The sequence below is a fragment of the Charadrius vociferus genome, unplaced genomic scaffold, assembly GCF_000708025.1.
Source record: "Charadrius vociferus isolate BGI_N301 unplaced genomic scaffold, ASM70802v2 scaffold1158, whole genome shotgun sequence".
In the NCBI taxonomy this organism is placed as follows: domain Eukaryota; kingdom Metazoa; phylum Chordata; class Aves; order Charadriiformes; family Charadriidae; genus Charadrius; species Charadrius vociferus.
In genome coordinates this window covers 121,790-137,094 of record NW_009649701.1, presented here as the reverse complement: position 1 = coordinate 137,094, position 15,305 = coordinate 121,790, and the positions used below count along the sequence as shown (strand labels likewise).

Genomic DNA, 15,305 nt, shown 5'->3' with positions numbered 1-15,305 from the left:
CGTGACCAGGGACCTTAGTAATCGAAACCAGTTTCACGAAAGAATTTTACATGTCGGTTTCCTGCCCTATCTCCCTCCTCCGCATATAAGAGGTTTGATTTCCAAGTTGGGAACGTTACATTCAGTTATCGGGGGAAACGGCTGCGGTTCTCCTCGGGGAAGGGGGTGGTTGGGGGGGGGAAGGAATGAAGTGAAAATAAGTCCTGGACAGCAGAAATCTCTCCCAATCAATCAGTCAGATTCACCGCTACCTGCTGAGGAAATTGCTCCTTCCATGACGTTTTAAAAGGAATTAATTCTATTTATCGGAGAAAAATGAGAGGAAACAGTCAGCAAGGACCACCTTGGGGCAATTCCTCGGGGAGGGAGAGAGACGACAGCGCGAGAGTGCGGCCGTTCCTTCGAACGAGGGCTTTTGCCCTGCACATCACCCAGGATCAGGAAAATCTCTCAGGTGGGGATTAATGTTTCACTAAACAGTTCCCTTCTCCCCGCTCTGCAAAACCGCCTTTTCCTCCCCAGCCCGGGCCAGCCAAAGGTGAGCGGGCACTGGGCCTGCGGCGAGCAGAGCTGGAGGGGCCGCATCCATCCCGGCTCCTGCAAGCACAGCCCCGCTGCATCCCGTCCCACCCCACGGTCCCTTCCTCCTGCCACCAGCCCTTCTCCCCGCTCCGTCCCCCTGTTTGGAGAAGCGGGAACACCGCTGGTCCCACAGCCCTGCCCAGCTCTGTCCTGTTCCCAGAGCGCTGAGCTCAGCACTTCATCCCAGCGCACGGGACCGGTGCTGTGTAACATCTTTATCTGCAACACGACATGGACAGCGGGATGGAGGGCACCCTCAGCAAGTTTGGTGACAACACCAAGCTGCACAGGGCAGTGACACACCTGAGGGAGGGGATACCATCCAGGGGGACCTGGACAGGCTGGAGGGCTGGACCTGTGTGAACCTCACGGGGTTCAACACGGCCAAACGCGGGGTCCTGCACCCGGGTGGGGGCGACCCCCGGTCCCAGCGCAGGCTGGGGATGGAGGGACTAAGGTCAAACACCACTGCTGTCCATTGAACTGCCTTGAAGGCTTTCACCCCTGCTGAAACCACAAGAAATTCAGGTTAGGTTCAAGCACAAGTAACCAAATACCCATTGCAACCTCAGAGAGGGGAGCCTGCTCTCAGACAGCATAACAAGCATTTTGCTGAATCGCTTTTCGGCAATGGGTGCTTTGCGAAGGGGAGGAAGCAGCAGGTCTCAACACCTCCAAGCTTCCTGATACAGGCTCCCTGATGCAAGATACCCAGGAGAAGGCAGGGAACTTCTTCAGAAGACTCCAGGGAGACCTTATAGAAGCCTTCCAGTATCTGAACGGGGCCTACAAGAAAGCTTGGAGATGGACTTTTACAAGGGCATGTAGTGATAGGACGAGGGGTAATGGCTTCAAATTGGAAGAGGGGAGATTTAGGTTAGGTATCAGGAAGAAAATTTTCACTGTGAGGGTGATGAGCCCCTGGCACAGGTTGCCCAGAGAAGCTGTGGCTGCCCCATCCCTGGAGGTGTTCAAGGCCAGGTTGGACGGGGCTTGGAGCAACCGGGGCTGGGGGGAAGTGTCCCTGCCCAGGGCAGGGGATAGGAATGAAATGATCTTCAAGGTCCCTTCCAACCCAAACTGTTCTATGGTTCTACAAAAGCCCCTCCGGCGCAGCAAGGAGGAGAGTGGGGAGGGTGGCAGCTTTGCCAAGTTGCCCGGGGGAAGGTGGAGAGCTGGCAGATGAACATCAGATGCAAACAGAGGCTGCAAGCTGAGATAGCGAGCTGCCCTGTTATCTTTATTTTAGCACCTTGGCTGGTGGGCTGGCAGCAGGTGAGGAATGATCTCAAACTGACATAAGAGTGGATGCTGCGATGTGCAGAGACAGGAGAAATATGTTTTCCTGCTTAAACGACAGCGAGACATGCTGTAGGTGACCCTGCTCTGGCAGGGGGGTTGGACTAGATGATCTCCAGAGGTCCCTTCCAACCCTGGCCATTCTGTGTGATTCTGTGAGACACTGAGTGGCCTGTAAAGACTCCGCACTTCCCCCTCCTCGCTTCTCCCCCAGCCAGATGCACTGGAGAGTGGCTTCCCCACACGTGCCACTGTCCAGAGCCCCCCCTGGAAAAGCAGGGACCTCAGCTTAAGAAAAAAAAATATCCTCAGAAGAACTTGCACAAGCAGCACATTAATTCTGCTCCGTAACTGCCAGCAGTCTGCCCACACCGCCAGCGGGATCCCTCCACCACACAGGTATTTCCAGCCAGCTCTGCTCGCAGTCAGCCTCTGCGCAGCTCCGCTCCTGCCTCACCCCAGCGATGCTGAAGCATCACCCACTCTGCGCCATCTCCCCGGTCCAAGGCGGGACAGCAACAGCAGCCACAGCCTTGCAAGGAGCACTCCCTCTCAGCAGGCTCGTTGCTTTGGACCCCCTCTGCCCCTTCAAGTTCCTCCTGCGTCAGAAGCAGAGGGACAGGGCAGACGCTTCTGTCCTGCCAGTGAGCAGCACACCCGCTCCCCTCCCACGCACGCCCATCCTCGCGTTGGTGTAATTTACACCACATCAGCACATCTTGCTAACTCGGAGGAGGGAGCTGGAAGGACTGCGGCTCGCCAGAAACAACAGGGTTTGGGACCAGTTTTGCTTTTGAAAGAGGTTCAAACGCAGATCACAACCTTATGGCAGAGACAGGGGTACAGCTCCACACCCCAGCAGCACCAGCCGCCTTCTCTGCTCCTTCTCGCATACCTGGTTACCCCATCCTCCCACGGCGCACTCTGCAAGAGCTGGCTTGCATGGGGACAGAGCCTTTGCAGAGATAAACACACCTCAGCGCAGGAAAAGGACATCCGCCAAACCCAAGAGATCACGAAGGACCACACAAGCCTTTTTATAAGCCCATTTTTAGGTGCAAAGGGGCCGACAAGAAACATTAGGACAGGGCTCTGAGCCTGCCAGCGCAATTTGGAACCCCAGTACCCATCGCCACGCAACTCTGCAAATTCTTTCTACGTTTGAGGAGAGGTTGCAAAAAGAAATCCACATGTATGCGCGCAGCCTCCAAGAGCAGAGATGAACGCTGGGCTTTCTGAATCCTCATCTCAAACCCCCCCGGTCTTGTCGTGATGCACACGCACAGAGGCAGGCACGCACTCCCGTGTTTTCTCAAGCAACCACTGCTCCACCTACGCTCTCCGACAACACAGGCCATTATTGATAGATCCCATCTCCAAGGCAGAAGCGAGCTGGCTGCAGCAGGTTTTACAGGTATACAAGAAAGCAGCGCTGGGATTCCTCCCATCCCCTCTCGCTGCCCAATCCTCCCCTACCAAAAAAACCCCAACCAACCTTAAAAACCAAAACAAATACTTAACACCCAGCTACCAGCAAGCACTGTGCTTCCTACAGAAAAGCAGAAGTAAAATCCACTGTGCACAGAGCTGCTCAGGGCTCTCCGGGCATCGGCAGCATCCAGCTGCGAGCAAACACCTCTGGGGTCCACAGAACCCGCTGGCTTCTCGTACACTGCACACCAGGTCATCCAAATACAGCAGAACCACCAACCCGCTGTTAGTTTGTCCTACACGTACCCGAGAGTCCCTAATTCAAAGGAAGTTTCCAAACGGGCATGGTTAGGGCCAGCCAGATTTTGGGCAAACCTTCAGCAGAATTCCTGAAGTACTTAAGTGTCAAGAAGGTTTCCTGCCACAAGAGGGACGCGAGCCCAGCCAGGCGGGGAATGACACCCCACGCTATCTGCGAGAGGTAAGCACGGGGGACGGGGCAGATTAATCACAAGTAAGGAGGGGAACTCAATCAGCTTAAATGTGGCAATCAAGGAAGATACATGGAGTGCAGGGAGACAGATGGTTGTGCGCATTTATTTTTCTTTGATAAAAATGGTATGCAAATTACACAGCCATGGAGGCTCTTGGGAAAATATCACCCTGCTGGTCCTTGGGGAGTTTCTTGGAGTCATAACATTCAAACACACCAAAATGGAGGGGGGAGGGAATGGAAGATGGATCTAAACTGGGAATAACATGAACTTCAACATTTTCCAGTGAAGCAAAAAGATTGTTAACTTATTTTTTTTCAAATTTCCTTTTTTGTTTTCACACTTTCAGGAATGAGCCTACTGAGCACAAGAGTCACCAAATCCCTGACACCACTGCGCAAGAACTCAATTGCTGGGGCAGAAACACACCTTTCAAACACGTTCTTCTGCACGGCACTTTCAACCTCAAGTTCAAGAACAGCAAGCCTGATCCCCGAAGGCATCGAGGCTCCTTTACACCATCCCAAGAGTGTAAAGAGGCCATACTTCAAATGTCTTTTTCATGCACATTAGCCCTCTACCAGGAGATCAGAGGCGCCTGCACACAAGGGACACAGGCTCAGTTCATCCAATGGAACATTAAGACAAATGACATCAGAAATTTCCAGGTCACTTCAATTTTTTTTTTTTTTTTCTTTTGATCCATTCCCAATAGGACGCTGGGAGAAATAACCAAAAACCAAACTTGGCTCAAGTTTTAAATATTTGCCTGAAAGGAGGGCTAGGGGAGGGAATCATGTACAGTTAAAATCAAGCTACTCAAAACACAATCATTCAGGTAAGTAACTAGAAGTATCGCCTCTACCATCTAGAGAGAGAGAGAAGAGTGTCTGAGACAGAGGGCATATTTAGGAAAAAATACACATCTGAAGTCTCTGTGGCCACGATGAGAACTGGAATCCACATACAAGCCAGTTAAAGAGCATTTCAACATGAAATCTTAACTTAGTAGGAAGGTCAGGGGTTAAGCTGTATCTTTTTTTGTTTTAAATACATGGACAGCTGTCAGATATGAAAATGACGGTGGGCTTTCCTGAAAGATCCCCCTGGTGCATGTGTATGGATGCATGTGCTGACATCTGCGGGGCAGCATGACAAGAGTTTAGGAAGGCTGGGAGCCCAGCAGTCTCTCAATTGCTGCATTGATGTCTCCACCAGTGGCTATAAGCGCCTGGAGGTTGGCCTCACGATTAATGAAGCCCATGGCGTTCAGCTGCTCCAGCTGCTGTTGGAATCGCACTTCAGGACTCTGCGCCTACAGAGGGAAAGGACAAAGACCTTAGGGTCAGACAGCAGAGATCAACACCAGCAGGGCCAGTAATAGCAGCTGAGCCGGGATCCTGAGCTCAGCTTTAGGCGTACGGAAGCACTCCGGGCTCCCCATGTGACTGAGATACTCCCCCCGTTGCCACGGGCTTTGGTACAGCAGCCACGCTGCGTACAGCGAGTCCAAGTTCTGTACCTACGGTGGAAGCAGCACTGGGAGGAGGATCCCTGGCGCTCTTAGCTTCAAACCTGTGCAAAGGGTAACTACGCCCCAAAGAACCTGCCAGCCCGAGACACCAAACTTCACATCAAGCACCACAGCCAAGAGAAACCTGTTGGGGACCACCTGCCCAGAGTGGGGTGGGATCGGAACAGCCTCTAGCTCACCCTGGGGGTGTCCCTCCCCAGAAGCGTATCAGCATGCAGCCGGGCATTACATACTTGAGAGCTTCCTCCGGCCAGCAGCTGGATCATCTGCTGCATGAGCTGCTGTTGGGGGTTACCACCCCCAGCTGGAGAGGCACTGGCCGGCGTCGAAGCGGAGGGAACGGGGTTCTCCGGGATTGTGCTTCCTCCTGTGGAGGACGGGGGCATTCGAGGCATGCCGAAGGAGCCGAGGCTGCAGAGGAAGGCAGGGCACGCTCAGAGGCAAGCTGGCACTTCTGGGTGTCCCCCAAGTACCGGGCAGCACGGTAACCAGCACGGTCTGCCAGGCTGGCCCTCGCTGAGGCCCGTGCTACAGGACGGCTTTGTCAATTAAACCGGCTGCGTTTGTATCCCGGTCACACACGGTGCTGGGAGTAAGCAATCCTAACAGAGGCGCAGGCCTGAAAGGAACTGCAGAGACTGAACGTGCCCAACGCTGCCAGAGAGCAGAAGGCCCGAGGGCTGCCAGCAGACCAGTCTGCCCCAACAGACCCACCCAACCTCATGGCTGTGCATCTCATACTGTTCTCCAGAGATAAAATTCTTGAGTTCAGCCAATACCGAATACGGCAAACAAAAGACGGGGGAGGGACCAAGTGGCTTCCAAACCTTGTCTCCAAAAAGAAAGGGTCAAGGACTTCCCGTGTGAAGTACAAACAAGCAGAAAGTTCTAATTAGCTGGAACTCAGAGTCCTGCAGGCGCACACACACACACACACAGAAGTCCCCATGACAGAGTGCCCTAAGCAGATCTCCTCGATGAATCAACAGCTAGTCTGCCTGCTGGTATCAAGCACGTCAGCTCCGCCTGCAGAAACCCACTCTGAAGCGCTCGTTACCTTGGCACTAGTCCTGGGGCCTCCGTTTGCAGCGTCTGGAGTCCCTGCTGGATCTGGAGGAGCGCCTGCATGGCGCGGGGGTTGGTGAGAATGGAGAGGGAGTCTGGGTTCTGCATCTGGGAACAAAGGCAAAAAGACACAGCGGTACCAAACAGCGAGAGCGTCAGCAGCCAGAGATCCACCAGCTTTAAATCTGAACAACAATTAACACAGAGCTTCGCCTCTCGCCCTGCAGCTAGAGCAAACCTGCGAGTCTGGTTCCTCCTTCAAGTCTCCAGACTGCAGGGCTCATCTACAGAGATACTCATAGAATTTAGATCAAATTTCTTAAACGAACTAGGTGAGTCAGATTAGAACTGGGGGCACATGCCTTTGGAATAGAAGTGATTTTATTTGATTTACCTGAGTGAACCAGCTGCTGTAGCACAATTAGCTGTTTTAGTTTTTGTAAACTCATCAGTGAGAGACTGTCCACACAGGGGTTTCCTGTAGCTTAACTAGTCTAATTTGAAGTCCACCTTTCGGTAGATTACTTAATTTAGACTGCCTTGCCTAAGTAAGCTCTTCCTTTCTCTCTCCCCTGTGCAAACCCCTTTCTTGCACAGCCCAAACCACCCAAGCCCACATGCTTCCTAGTCCACTTGCCTAAGCAGCCGAGATACTCCCTTTCCTACAGAGGATGGAAAAGCTCTGGAGCCTGGGGGCTGAGAGCAGCACAGGGCCAGACAGGGGCCTTTACCTGCTGCAGGAAGACAGGGAGCTGAAGGCGGAGCTGTTCTTGAAGCTGTGGATTCCCAGCAAAGAGGGGGACATTTACCATGATCTAGCAAGAGACAGCACACGTAGGTAGGGTCAGAGGGTTGCTGCCACTGGCTGTTAAACGCTACGTAACTAAGTCATGAAGAACAAGTCAGTCATACCCCTGACTCCCTCCCTGGGCTTTCAACATGTTCCCCTAATGCTAATGGGGACTGAAACAGGACAGCTCAATTCCTGGCAGCAGTGCTGATCTGGGGCCACTTGGGCACAGGCAAAGAGAATGGCCATTCCCATGTCCCTTTGAAAGCCACCTTTTTTGTTAGGGGCTCTGCTAAGACACAGGGTTCAGTACTGCGACTGCCTTCAAGCTATCAAGAAATAAAACATAACTGTCTATATTCACTCAGCTCCCTGGTTTCTACAAGAGGATATAGAAGCAGACTTGTCTCACAAGCACTGTGCTCAAAACCTGCCTGACAACTGAAGACAACTGCAACACTTTTACCTGTGCTGCAAAGTCCGGGTTCTGAGCAAGAGTTTGCATCATGCTCCGCATATAAGGGGCAGAGATCATGTTCTGCATCAGCTGAGGGTTTTCGGAAATTTGCTGCAGGAGTCCTTGCATCTCTGGGCTGTTAAACATGCCTGCAAGGGGAAAGGGAAGAGAAGACAAAGGAAAACACCTTACAAGCCTGAGCACAGCTGCAATGCTTGAAATACAACATGACATCTAACAGCAATGCCTTTACTTCATCCCCTGGCCAACAGGGAATATCGCTGTGAACAGCAATGGTAGTGCTTTGCTTGTCACTCTCCCATGCTCGAGGGCTGCAGGGACCTGGAGTTCCCAAAGTAACCCTCTGACAGGCACACAAGAAGTAATCCATTTGTGCTCACAACTGGGCTAGAATCATTCATCTGGAGAGTACCCACAGACAGATACTCAAATGCCAGAGGAAACCGCCCTCCAGGGAAGCCTGGGTGACCTCTTTAGTCAGTAGCCTCAGACCTCTTCAGTCTGGTTCCTCTCTTGCTTACGTACCAGCCCCAATGCTAGCAGCATTCAGCCCAAAGGGGTTAGAGACAGTCGGTGCGCTTTGGGTGGTTGCCGAGCCAGTGCTCCCTTCGCTGCTGGGTGCCTGGCTCTGGGAAGCAGGGGGTGTGGGGCTCCAGGGGTTCGGTAATGGCTCTCTGTTCTCCGTCCGCAAAGGCTGAGAGCTTGAGCTATCAGAATTCCCCGTCAAAGAAGAGAAAGGATTGTTGCCAAACTAGAAAAAAAGAAATAGCCGTAATCAGTTAGCCCCAGTAGAGAATGTCAGACTAACTCCACCACTGTACGAGTTAGTGAACAGCCGATCATATTCATCCAGGTCCAGAATTTGCTACACACCCACCACAATTCGCTTCCTGAGAAATCTGTAATCCACAACACACCTCACTCAGAAAAACACCAGGCTCAAGAAGTGGCCACAGCCCTAGATTTGGCTCCCAAATACAGGGCTTCAAAACATCCATGTAAAATCAGCACCCGGACATACCAGTAGGTAATGCTAGACTGGAGTATGTCTGCACAGCCTTTTGCAGACAGACCTGTGCTCACTCCTCCTGTGCTTCAAGCCAGCTGGATCTCAGCCAGCTCCAATCCAAAGGCGTCAGGCTTGAGCTAATACAGTAAGCTGGGCTGAGAGCAGAGGGCTGCGCTAACGAAGCTATGGGGCCTTCACAGCGGCGATGGCTGGCATCCAGCCGGCTCGGAGACCAAAGGAGCGAGGGCAGGTCTCTGCCCAGATACACCAAACGGTGTAATAAAAGCAGATGACAGGCACTGCACAACATTCTCCTGCTAGTGGCTGCATTCATCATCTGGAGCGGACAGGGATGAGCAGCCATGCTTTGGGAAGGTTGCTCCGTTAGCACGAGGGTTATGGAAAGACCCCTTTCCTACGCTCAGCACACTACACCCCACCTACCTGCTCCCTGGCTGCACTAAACATGGGCTCCTGGATGTCCGTGTACATCCGGCGCAGGGCGTTGTATCCTCCTGGAATGCTCTCGAGGTTACTCAAAGCACGGTCCTGGTTCCGCATCATCTCCTGCATCATGGCAGGGTTACGAGCCAATTCCATTGTCTGGGAGAAGGAGGAAAATGTGGAAAGCTCAGGTCCATGTGCACCATGGAAGACTGGAGCGGATCAGAGACTGGTTAGCAGCCCGGTGGTATTCTACTGATCTACTAGCCAAGCGCTCAAAGAGTTAAATCTCAGCTCCCAGAAGAAAGAGTATAATTAAACCCGTTTCACAGCCAGAGAGCAGAGAGATCATTTATCCAAGCAAAGAGAGCCCAGGGATCCTGGCTCCTCCCATCCTTGCTCAGCTCTCTTCCTTCTCAACCTCAATTCAGCTGGATGAGATTGTTTTGTTTCTAAGCAGTATCAGGACATCCAAACATTTAACACCCATATGTTCCCACTCAAAGTAGATGGACTGCATTCAGAAACTGAGAAGGTGGAAGAGATTGGATCCTTCCCGTTTCAAGAAAACCAAGAAATTCACCCTCTCCAGGCTTCTGATGGGTCTCCCCTGCACAAAGAACATCCAGATCTCATTTGAGGAGCTGCTTAAGTACATATCATTCACAATTTAGTCCTGCAGCTCTGGAATTTCATGTATGGCTGACACAGTTGAAAAAGATAACTAAGCAGCAGATGGAAACTAGGCTCATCCAGGAACAACCCAGAAGGACCTCCTGACAAGTCCTCCTGGGGGAACAGCAGAGTCCTGTCAAGGGCTATTTAACACTCGGGCTCTCACTCATCCCTTATGCTTCCCTTCTGATGAACCTTCGGTCTTCCAGACAGCCAGTCCTCTAGGACATGGGTCCTCTCTGTTCTGGAACTGCCCAGAAAATCAAGACCTCTAGGATCCCAGCCTATGACTGGTGCTCTCTGCTGATACAGGTAGTAAAATACTGACTGTACAGTTCTGTATCTATAACTTAATCCATCAAGAGATGGAGAGAAACAAAAAGCTTTTTGCAGTAGCTTCACTTCTCCATGATTGCTTTTATTCCCATTTCTGAATCAGAACTCAGTAGCCGTGTATGCAACGCACTAAAGTGATCCCAGCATCCTTTTTTTCCCAACACATGATGGATTCAATAGCCCTGAAAGGGAGATAAGAGTTGCGAGTATGTGGGTTGAGTAATGAGTATTCACATAACTCAAGACCACCATCTGTTTGTGGGGGGCTTAGAGCAGGAAGGAAGAGATCTCTGAAATCACTGATCTGGCATTCACACACTCCCTTTGGAGAGCAGACACTGAAGCCGATTCACAAAGATCCTCTTGAACATGCTTTAAACAGGCCCCAGTGTGCTGACTCACCTGCCTCATGAGCTCTGGGTTATTCAGCATGTGGCTTATCTCTGGATTTCGCTCCATGAGCTGCTGCATCTGGGGATTGGCCATGATCATCTGTCTCATGAGGTCAGGGTTAGACATCATGTTCTGCACCAAGGGATTCTCCATGATCTGAGAAAGCATCTCTGGGTTGGACATCAGCTGCCGCTGCATCTGCTGCTGGAGCTCCATGAAGTTGGCAGAGCCCATCCCAAGGTTGCCCAGCCCAGTGATGCCGCCAAAGCCAGCTGGAGAGGGAACAACACACGGGGAGAGAGGCGTGAGTCAGTAACTGTCGGCAGCTGCAAAAAGAGGACAAGCACATCAGCTGTACTGCACCCACACTAGTCTCGGGGTATCCTATATTCCTACAGCAGCCAGCTCTGAGGGAGGACACCCCCGACACATGCTTCGCTAAGGGCTTTGGCATCACCCCGAGCAGGGAAACTGAGGTATGCCAGTGGAAGCGATTCATGCAAAGCCTACAGCAAGCAGAGACAACCGCAGGGGTCAAGAACCCCAACTCCTTGGTCTAATCCTAGGAAATTCTTCTTTTGCGTCACACTTTCCCAGTCATCACTTACACAGGATCGATGTAGCACTATTAGGGCCTCCATCTCCGGGACCTCCCATGGTTCCTGACCCACTGCTCCGTCTGCTGCCGCTTCCTGTGTCAGGACCAGCGCTGCTGGATGTGGAAGGCTGAGATGGGGCAGCAGGAGAAGAAGGGGTTGCATTGGGGGCAGAAGCAGCATTGGGGGCAGAAGCAGCAGATGTTGAATCTTGGACCCTGAAAAGAAACAAAAGGCGGCATTAAACTCCTGAGATTCAGGAACCGTGAGCAGAGTCCTCTGTGGGGGACACGAGACGGTGCACCCCACACTGACTGAGCCTCCCCTGTTGTCCCCACAGCAGCCAGCCCTGGCTGCTTCCATTCCTGCCTGCACAGATGCACAGCTGTGCTCCCAGATGCCTTCCATCTGCTGGAATCTGCCTCCCATCCTGATGCATAACAGCCCCGGACATTTTATCCTGGCCCACATGAAGTCGCTTGACTGGTCTTACCCCGAGCTCTTCCTTGAATCACACTGAACTATTTACCTCAGCTATATCCTTGAGCAATGAGTTTGCTCCAAACAGGAAAATCCTCCTGCTTCTCCCACAGAAACCACAGGAGGTTACAGCGGGGCTAGCGCACGGGGTAAACAAGAATATGCTTTTCTGCAAATCCTCCCATGCACTGAATATTCCTATCAGTGCTCCTGGGGCAAAAATAAGGATCAGCATTACTCTACAGAGAGGGAAACCGAGGCATGAGGCAGCTAGCATCTGTCCATGAAGCTACAGAACATTTCTGGCCAGCTTGGCTATGAATTCACATCTCTGCCACTGGCCATCTCTCGCATGCAAGGCTTCTCCATCCAACACAAGTTGACTAGAGCTTCTTTTAATACACACACGTGGATACTGTGCCATAAGCCACAGCGCAGCAGATGCTGGACATTGGCTTTATTGAGTACACCAACCCAAGCTAGTGCCTTGTAATCACAGTTCCTCCTCAGGATTTTTACAGGAATTTGAAAGAGAACCTTTAAAGATTCTCTGAAGCATCTGCAGTCATGACAGAGAGTCCTGGACAAGGGCTAAAGAGCTTTCACATGAAATTAGACCACAAAACTTTACTCGCCTCAAATAATGCTATTACTCCACCAACAAGTAAATAAGAACAATGATTTGTTGATTTTTTTTTTCCTCCAAACTGAGAATGATTCCTTTCCCTAAGGCCGTTTCCTTTTTCACTCTTATTCTAGAACTTTAAAAATCAAACCTGAAGGTCCCTGTCCACTTTCCAGACTCACCTGACTGCTGCTGAAAACCAGCAGCCAGAGAGAGGGAGACAGAGAGTGGGGAAACAAAGCAAATAGGAAGCCGAATAAAAAAGGAAGAAGGAAACCAAAGAAAGGTCACTTGGTTTCTCTCAGCACAGGAAGAGGCTGCAATGTCTTCAGTAAGCACTTATCTATGACTACTAGCAGGGGGAAAAAAATGAGCAACCCAGGACAGCTCTCTTGTTTACCCTTTGAAATGGTTCACAAGTACCGCAGTTTGCTGTGGAGACAGCGGTAAACAGCATCAGACTATCACGCTACCTGGAGATGCAGAATCCAGCCAGAGGCCTCCTGCAGAAGCTGACAATACACATGCTTGTCTTTGTAAAAAAAGAAGGGGGGGAAAGCACTAATCTTGACTAAGCCAGTAAGGCAGCTCTCCCAGGGGACAGCTGAACTGCACAAAGAGCCACAGCCCCGTTAATTCACCAGGATTCTGATCAGACTGCAGCAGGGAGCCCAAGAAACGGTTGCAAAGGGGAGTTTTGAGATCAACAAGATGTTGCTGCACCTAAAGGACAGCAACTGTTCCTAGGAGCCGTCTGTGCCCACTACTCCACTGGACAGCACTGGGACAAGCCTAACCCTGTAGGACCTTGCAGTCAGTCCTGCATTACTTTTTCAGGCCGAGCTACACGGTGCAGATGGACACAAGTGAGCTGAGTCCAAACCGGGAGCTACCACGGGGTGCGCCCTCAGTAATGTACTTGAGCTAACAACCACCGCTGTCTGCACGTGGTCATACGGCCCGAGCCTCTGCACATTCCCACTGAGGGATGCACCTGTCTGTGCCTGCCCATGTAGACATGCCTATAGGTACCATACAGAAACACTGCTCTACCCTATAGATAGTGCTCTGCACAGGCGGCATGCCTCCCGTGGCACCTGAGAGAGCATGAGCACAGGCTTAGAGCAGAGCGTATGATAGGAAGTGAAAGAAAAACTGAGTATTAGTTTCAACTTCAACAAATTCATTGGGAAAGTAATTTCTGTTAAGAGCGACTTATCTTTGTTAGAACTAGTATCAAGTTCCAATGGGTTTTTTCATGATTACTAAATTATAAGGGCTCAAAATACGCGAAGCCACATACACGAGTTGCATTAAAGAAGAGTCAACCCCCTCAGGTACTTGCCAAAAAACTTACACAGCTGTGTAATCTAAGGAAAAGACAGGCTGAGCAATAAGCCTCACAGCTGGATGGCAAAGCTATGGCAGGGAGAGAGCCTGGGAGAATTCTCCTGCCAGATCGCCTTTGCCAGACTCACAACACGCCCCAAAACCAGCACTCAGGACTCGCACAAGTACTCCGCTTTGGTTGCCGATCGGGCAGAAATGCTCCACCACCGTTTATCTGCATCATTCATTTACCCTCAGCCCCCCAAGATGAAACAGTTTCTTACTTCTGTGGAGTCTTAATGACCAAGTGTACAGTCAGCCCATCTTTGATCCCATGTTGATTCAATGTGTCTCCATCCTTCAGGATCTTCCCAGCAAAGATCAGAACCAGCTGATCCTGTTTGGCTTTAAACCGCCTGGAAATCTCTTCTTTGAACTGAAAAAACAAACAAAGCATTTTTTAGGCAAAGGACGGAGACCAGAAATTTAGAGGTAATACTCCAGATATCATACCCACTATGCAAACAGCATAAGGAACTGACAGTCCTCCAGTATCTCACCCAAAATGAGCCCATGCAGGTACCAATTCAGTCACCAGCTGCTGAGGATGTCTGAGGCGTCAAGGAAAAATAAAAAAAAAAAAAAGAAAAACACAACACAAAGACAAGCTCTACACTTACAAAATGTGGAGTAAGTTTCAGAAAGAACAGAGGAATTGCCTCAAGAAGAGCTGAAGGCTTCCAAAGCAAGACCAAGTGTGCCTCTTAGGTCTAATCCAAATACACCATTTATCCTCTGAATGACTGAACATTTTTTTTTCTGTCGCTTCTCATTTGATTTTTTTTCCTAAGGAAAGCCCAACTCTGATTTAATACAGGACAGAGCTCTATGGAAAAGGGAACAATCCTTTATCAGCCAATGGAAATAAACTAGGTCTTCTCCAATTCCTATTTCTGCAACCGAATTCCCTGTGAGCATGCCACGCCACGTAACACGGACACCTCTTCTTTACTGTGTGATGGGGTGGGATTAACACCTGCCAATAAGATTGTTACTGCTAGCCCAGCTGGGACATTCCCAAGTTGATTTGCGAGGAAAAAGGCTTGCATTTGGAAGCCACAAACTAGAGGAAATTCAGAGGGAAAGGCCAGAATGGAAAGAGAAGCACACACCTGTCCCAGAGGAGCTTGCAGCCTCTGCACCAGAAACCCTCAAAAACAACGCCTGGGAGAGCGCAGCCCTGAGCCCCAGGTCATCCTGGTCACAAAGCTTCATGCCCTCCTCTGCACAGAGCTGGCACTTAACACTGCACTTACACCGACAGGCTCTCAGAAGCCAACAGGGAAGGAGCAGGAGCCTACCTGCCAAGAGGGAAGGAGCCCCTGCCTACCCCACAACTCTGCTCCCCAGAGATCTCTGCCAGGTCCTTCACACTGTAACCTCGTGCCCCACACCCCAGACCAAAGCGTGCAGCAAGCCAAGAGCCGTGCTGATGACACCTTGTCCCAGTGGGCACAGCTACGTCAACAGCGCTTGGGCCAGTCCTTGCAAATTCCAGCCCCTTCCTGCTCGCCCCATGCCACCGTGCCCTGTGAAGCTCCCTCGCAGGAGGGGCTGATGTTCCCTTTCCTCCACTCCATCCAACCTTCGGCCCAAAGACTTGCGCAGCCCCTCTCCTCTCACCCGAGGGGTCTGCCTTTCAGTGTCCAGACCCACAATACGAGCTGCCTCCCCCGAGGCAGCCC

General features: G+C 51.2%; 1 protein-coding gene across 1 annotated transcript; it reads right to left on the bottom strand.

Annotated features, from left to right (window-relative positions):
- Positions 1-4,463: 4,463 nt before the first annotated feature.
- On the bottom strand, positions 4,464-14,017 carry UBQLN4 (ubiquilin 4). Its single transcript, XM_009890583.1, has 10 exons — positions 13,845-14,017; positions 11,139-11,344; positions 10,540-10,802; positions 9,127-9,285; positions 8,199-8,424; positions 7,662-7,801; positions 7,137-7,220; positions 6,398-6,513; positions 5,574-5,751; positions 4,464-5,121 (listed from the first exon to the last, which is right to left on the bottom strand). The coding sequence occupies exons 1-10, from the start codon at positions 14,015-14,017 to the stop codon at positions 4,969-4,971; spliced, it is 1,698 nt and encodes a 565-aa protein (XP_009888885.1). The 3' UTR covers positions 4,464-4,968.
- Between the last annotated feature and the right edge of the window lie 1,288 nt (positions 14,018-15,305).

Bases quoted from the DNA above. Each gene is read 5' to 3' on its own strand.
- UBQLN4 (XM_009890583.1), bottom strand. From the start codon at position 14,017: ATGCTTTGTTTGTTTTTTCAGTTCAAAGAAGAGATTTCCAGGCGGTTT. The intron at 10,803-11,138 runs GTAAGTGATGAC...TTCCCTCTCCAG, and splicing joins TAGTGCTACATCGATCCTGT to CTGGCTTTGGCGGCATCACT. The intron at 8,425-9,126 runs GTAGGTGGGGTG...CTTTTTTTCTAG, and splicing joins TTAGTGCAGCCAGGGAGCAG to TTTGGCAACAATCCTTTCTC.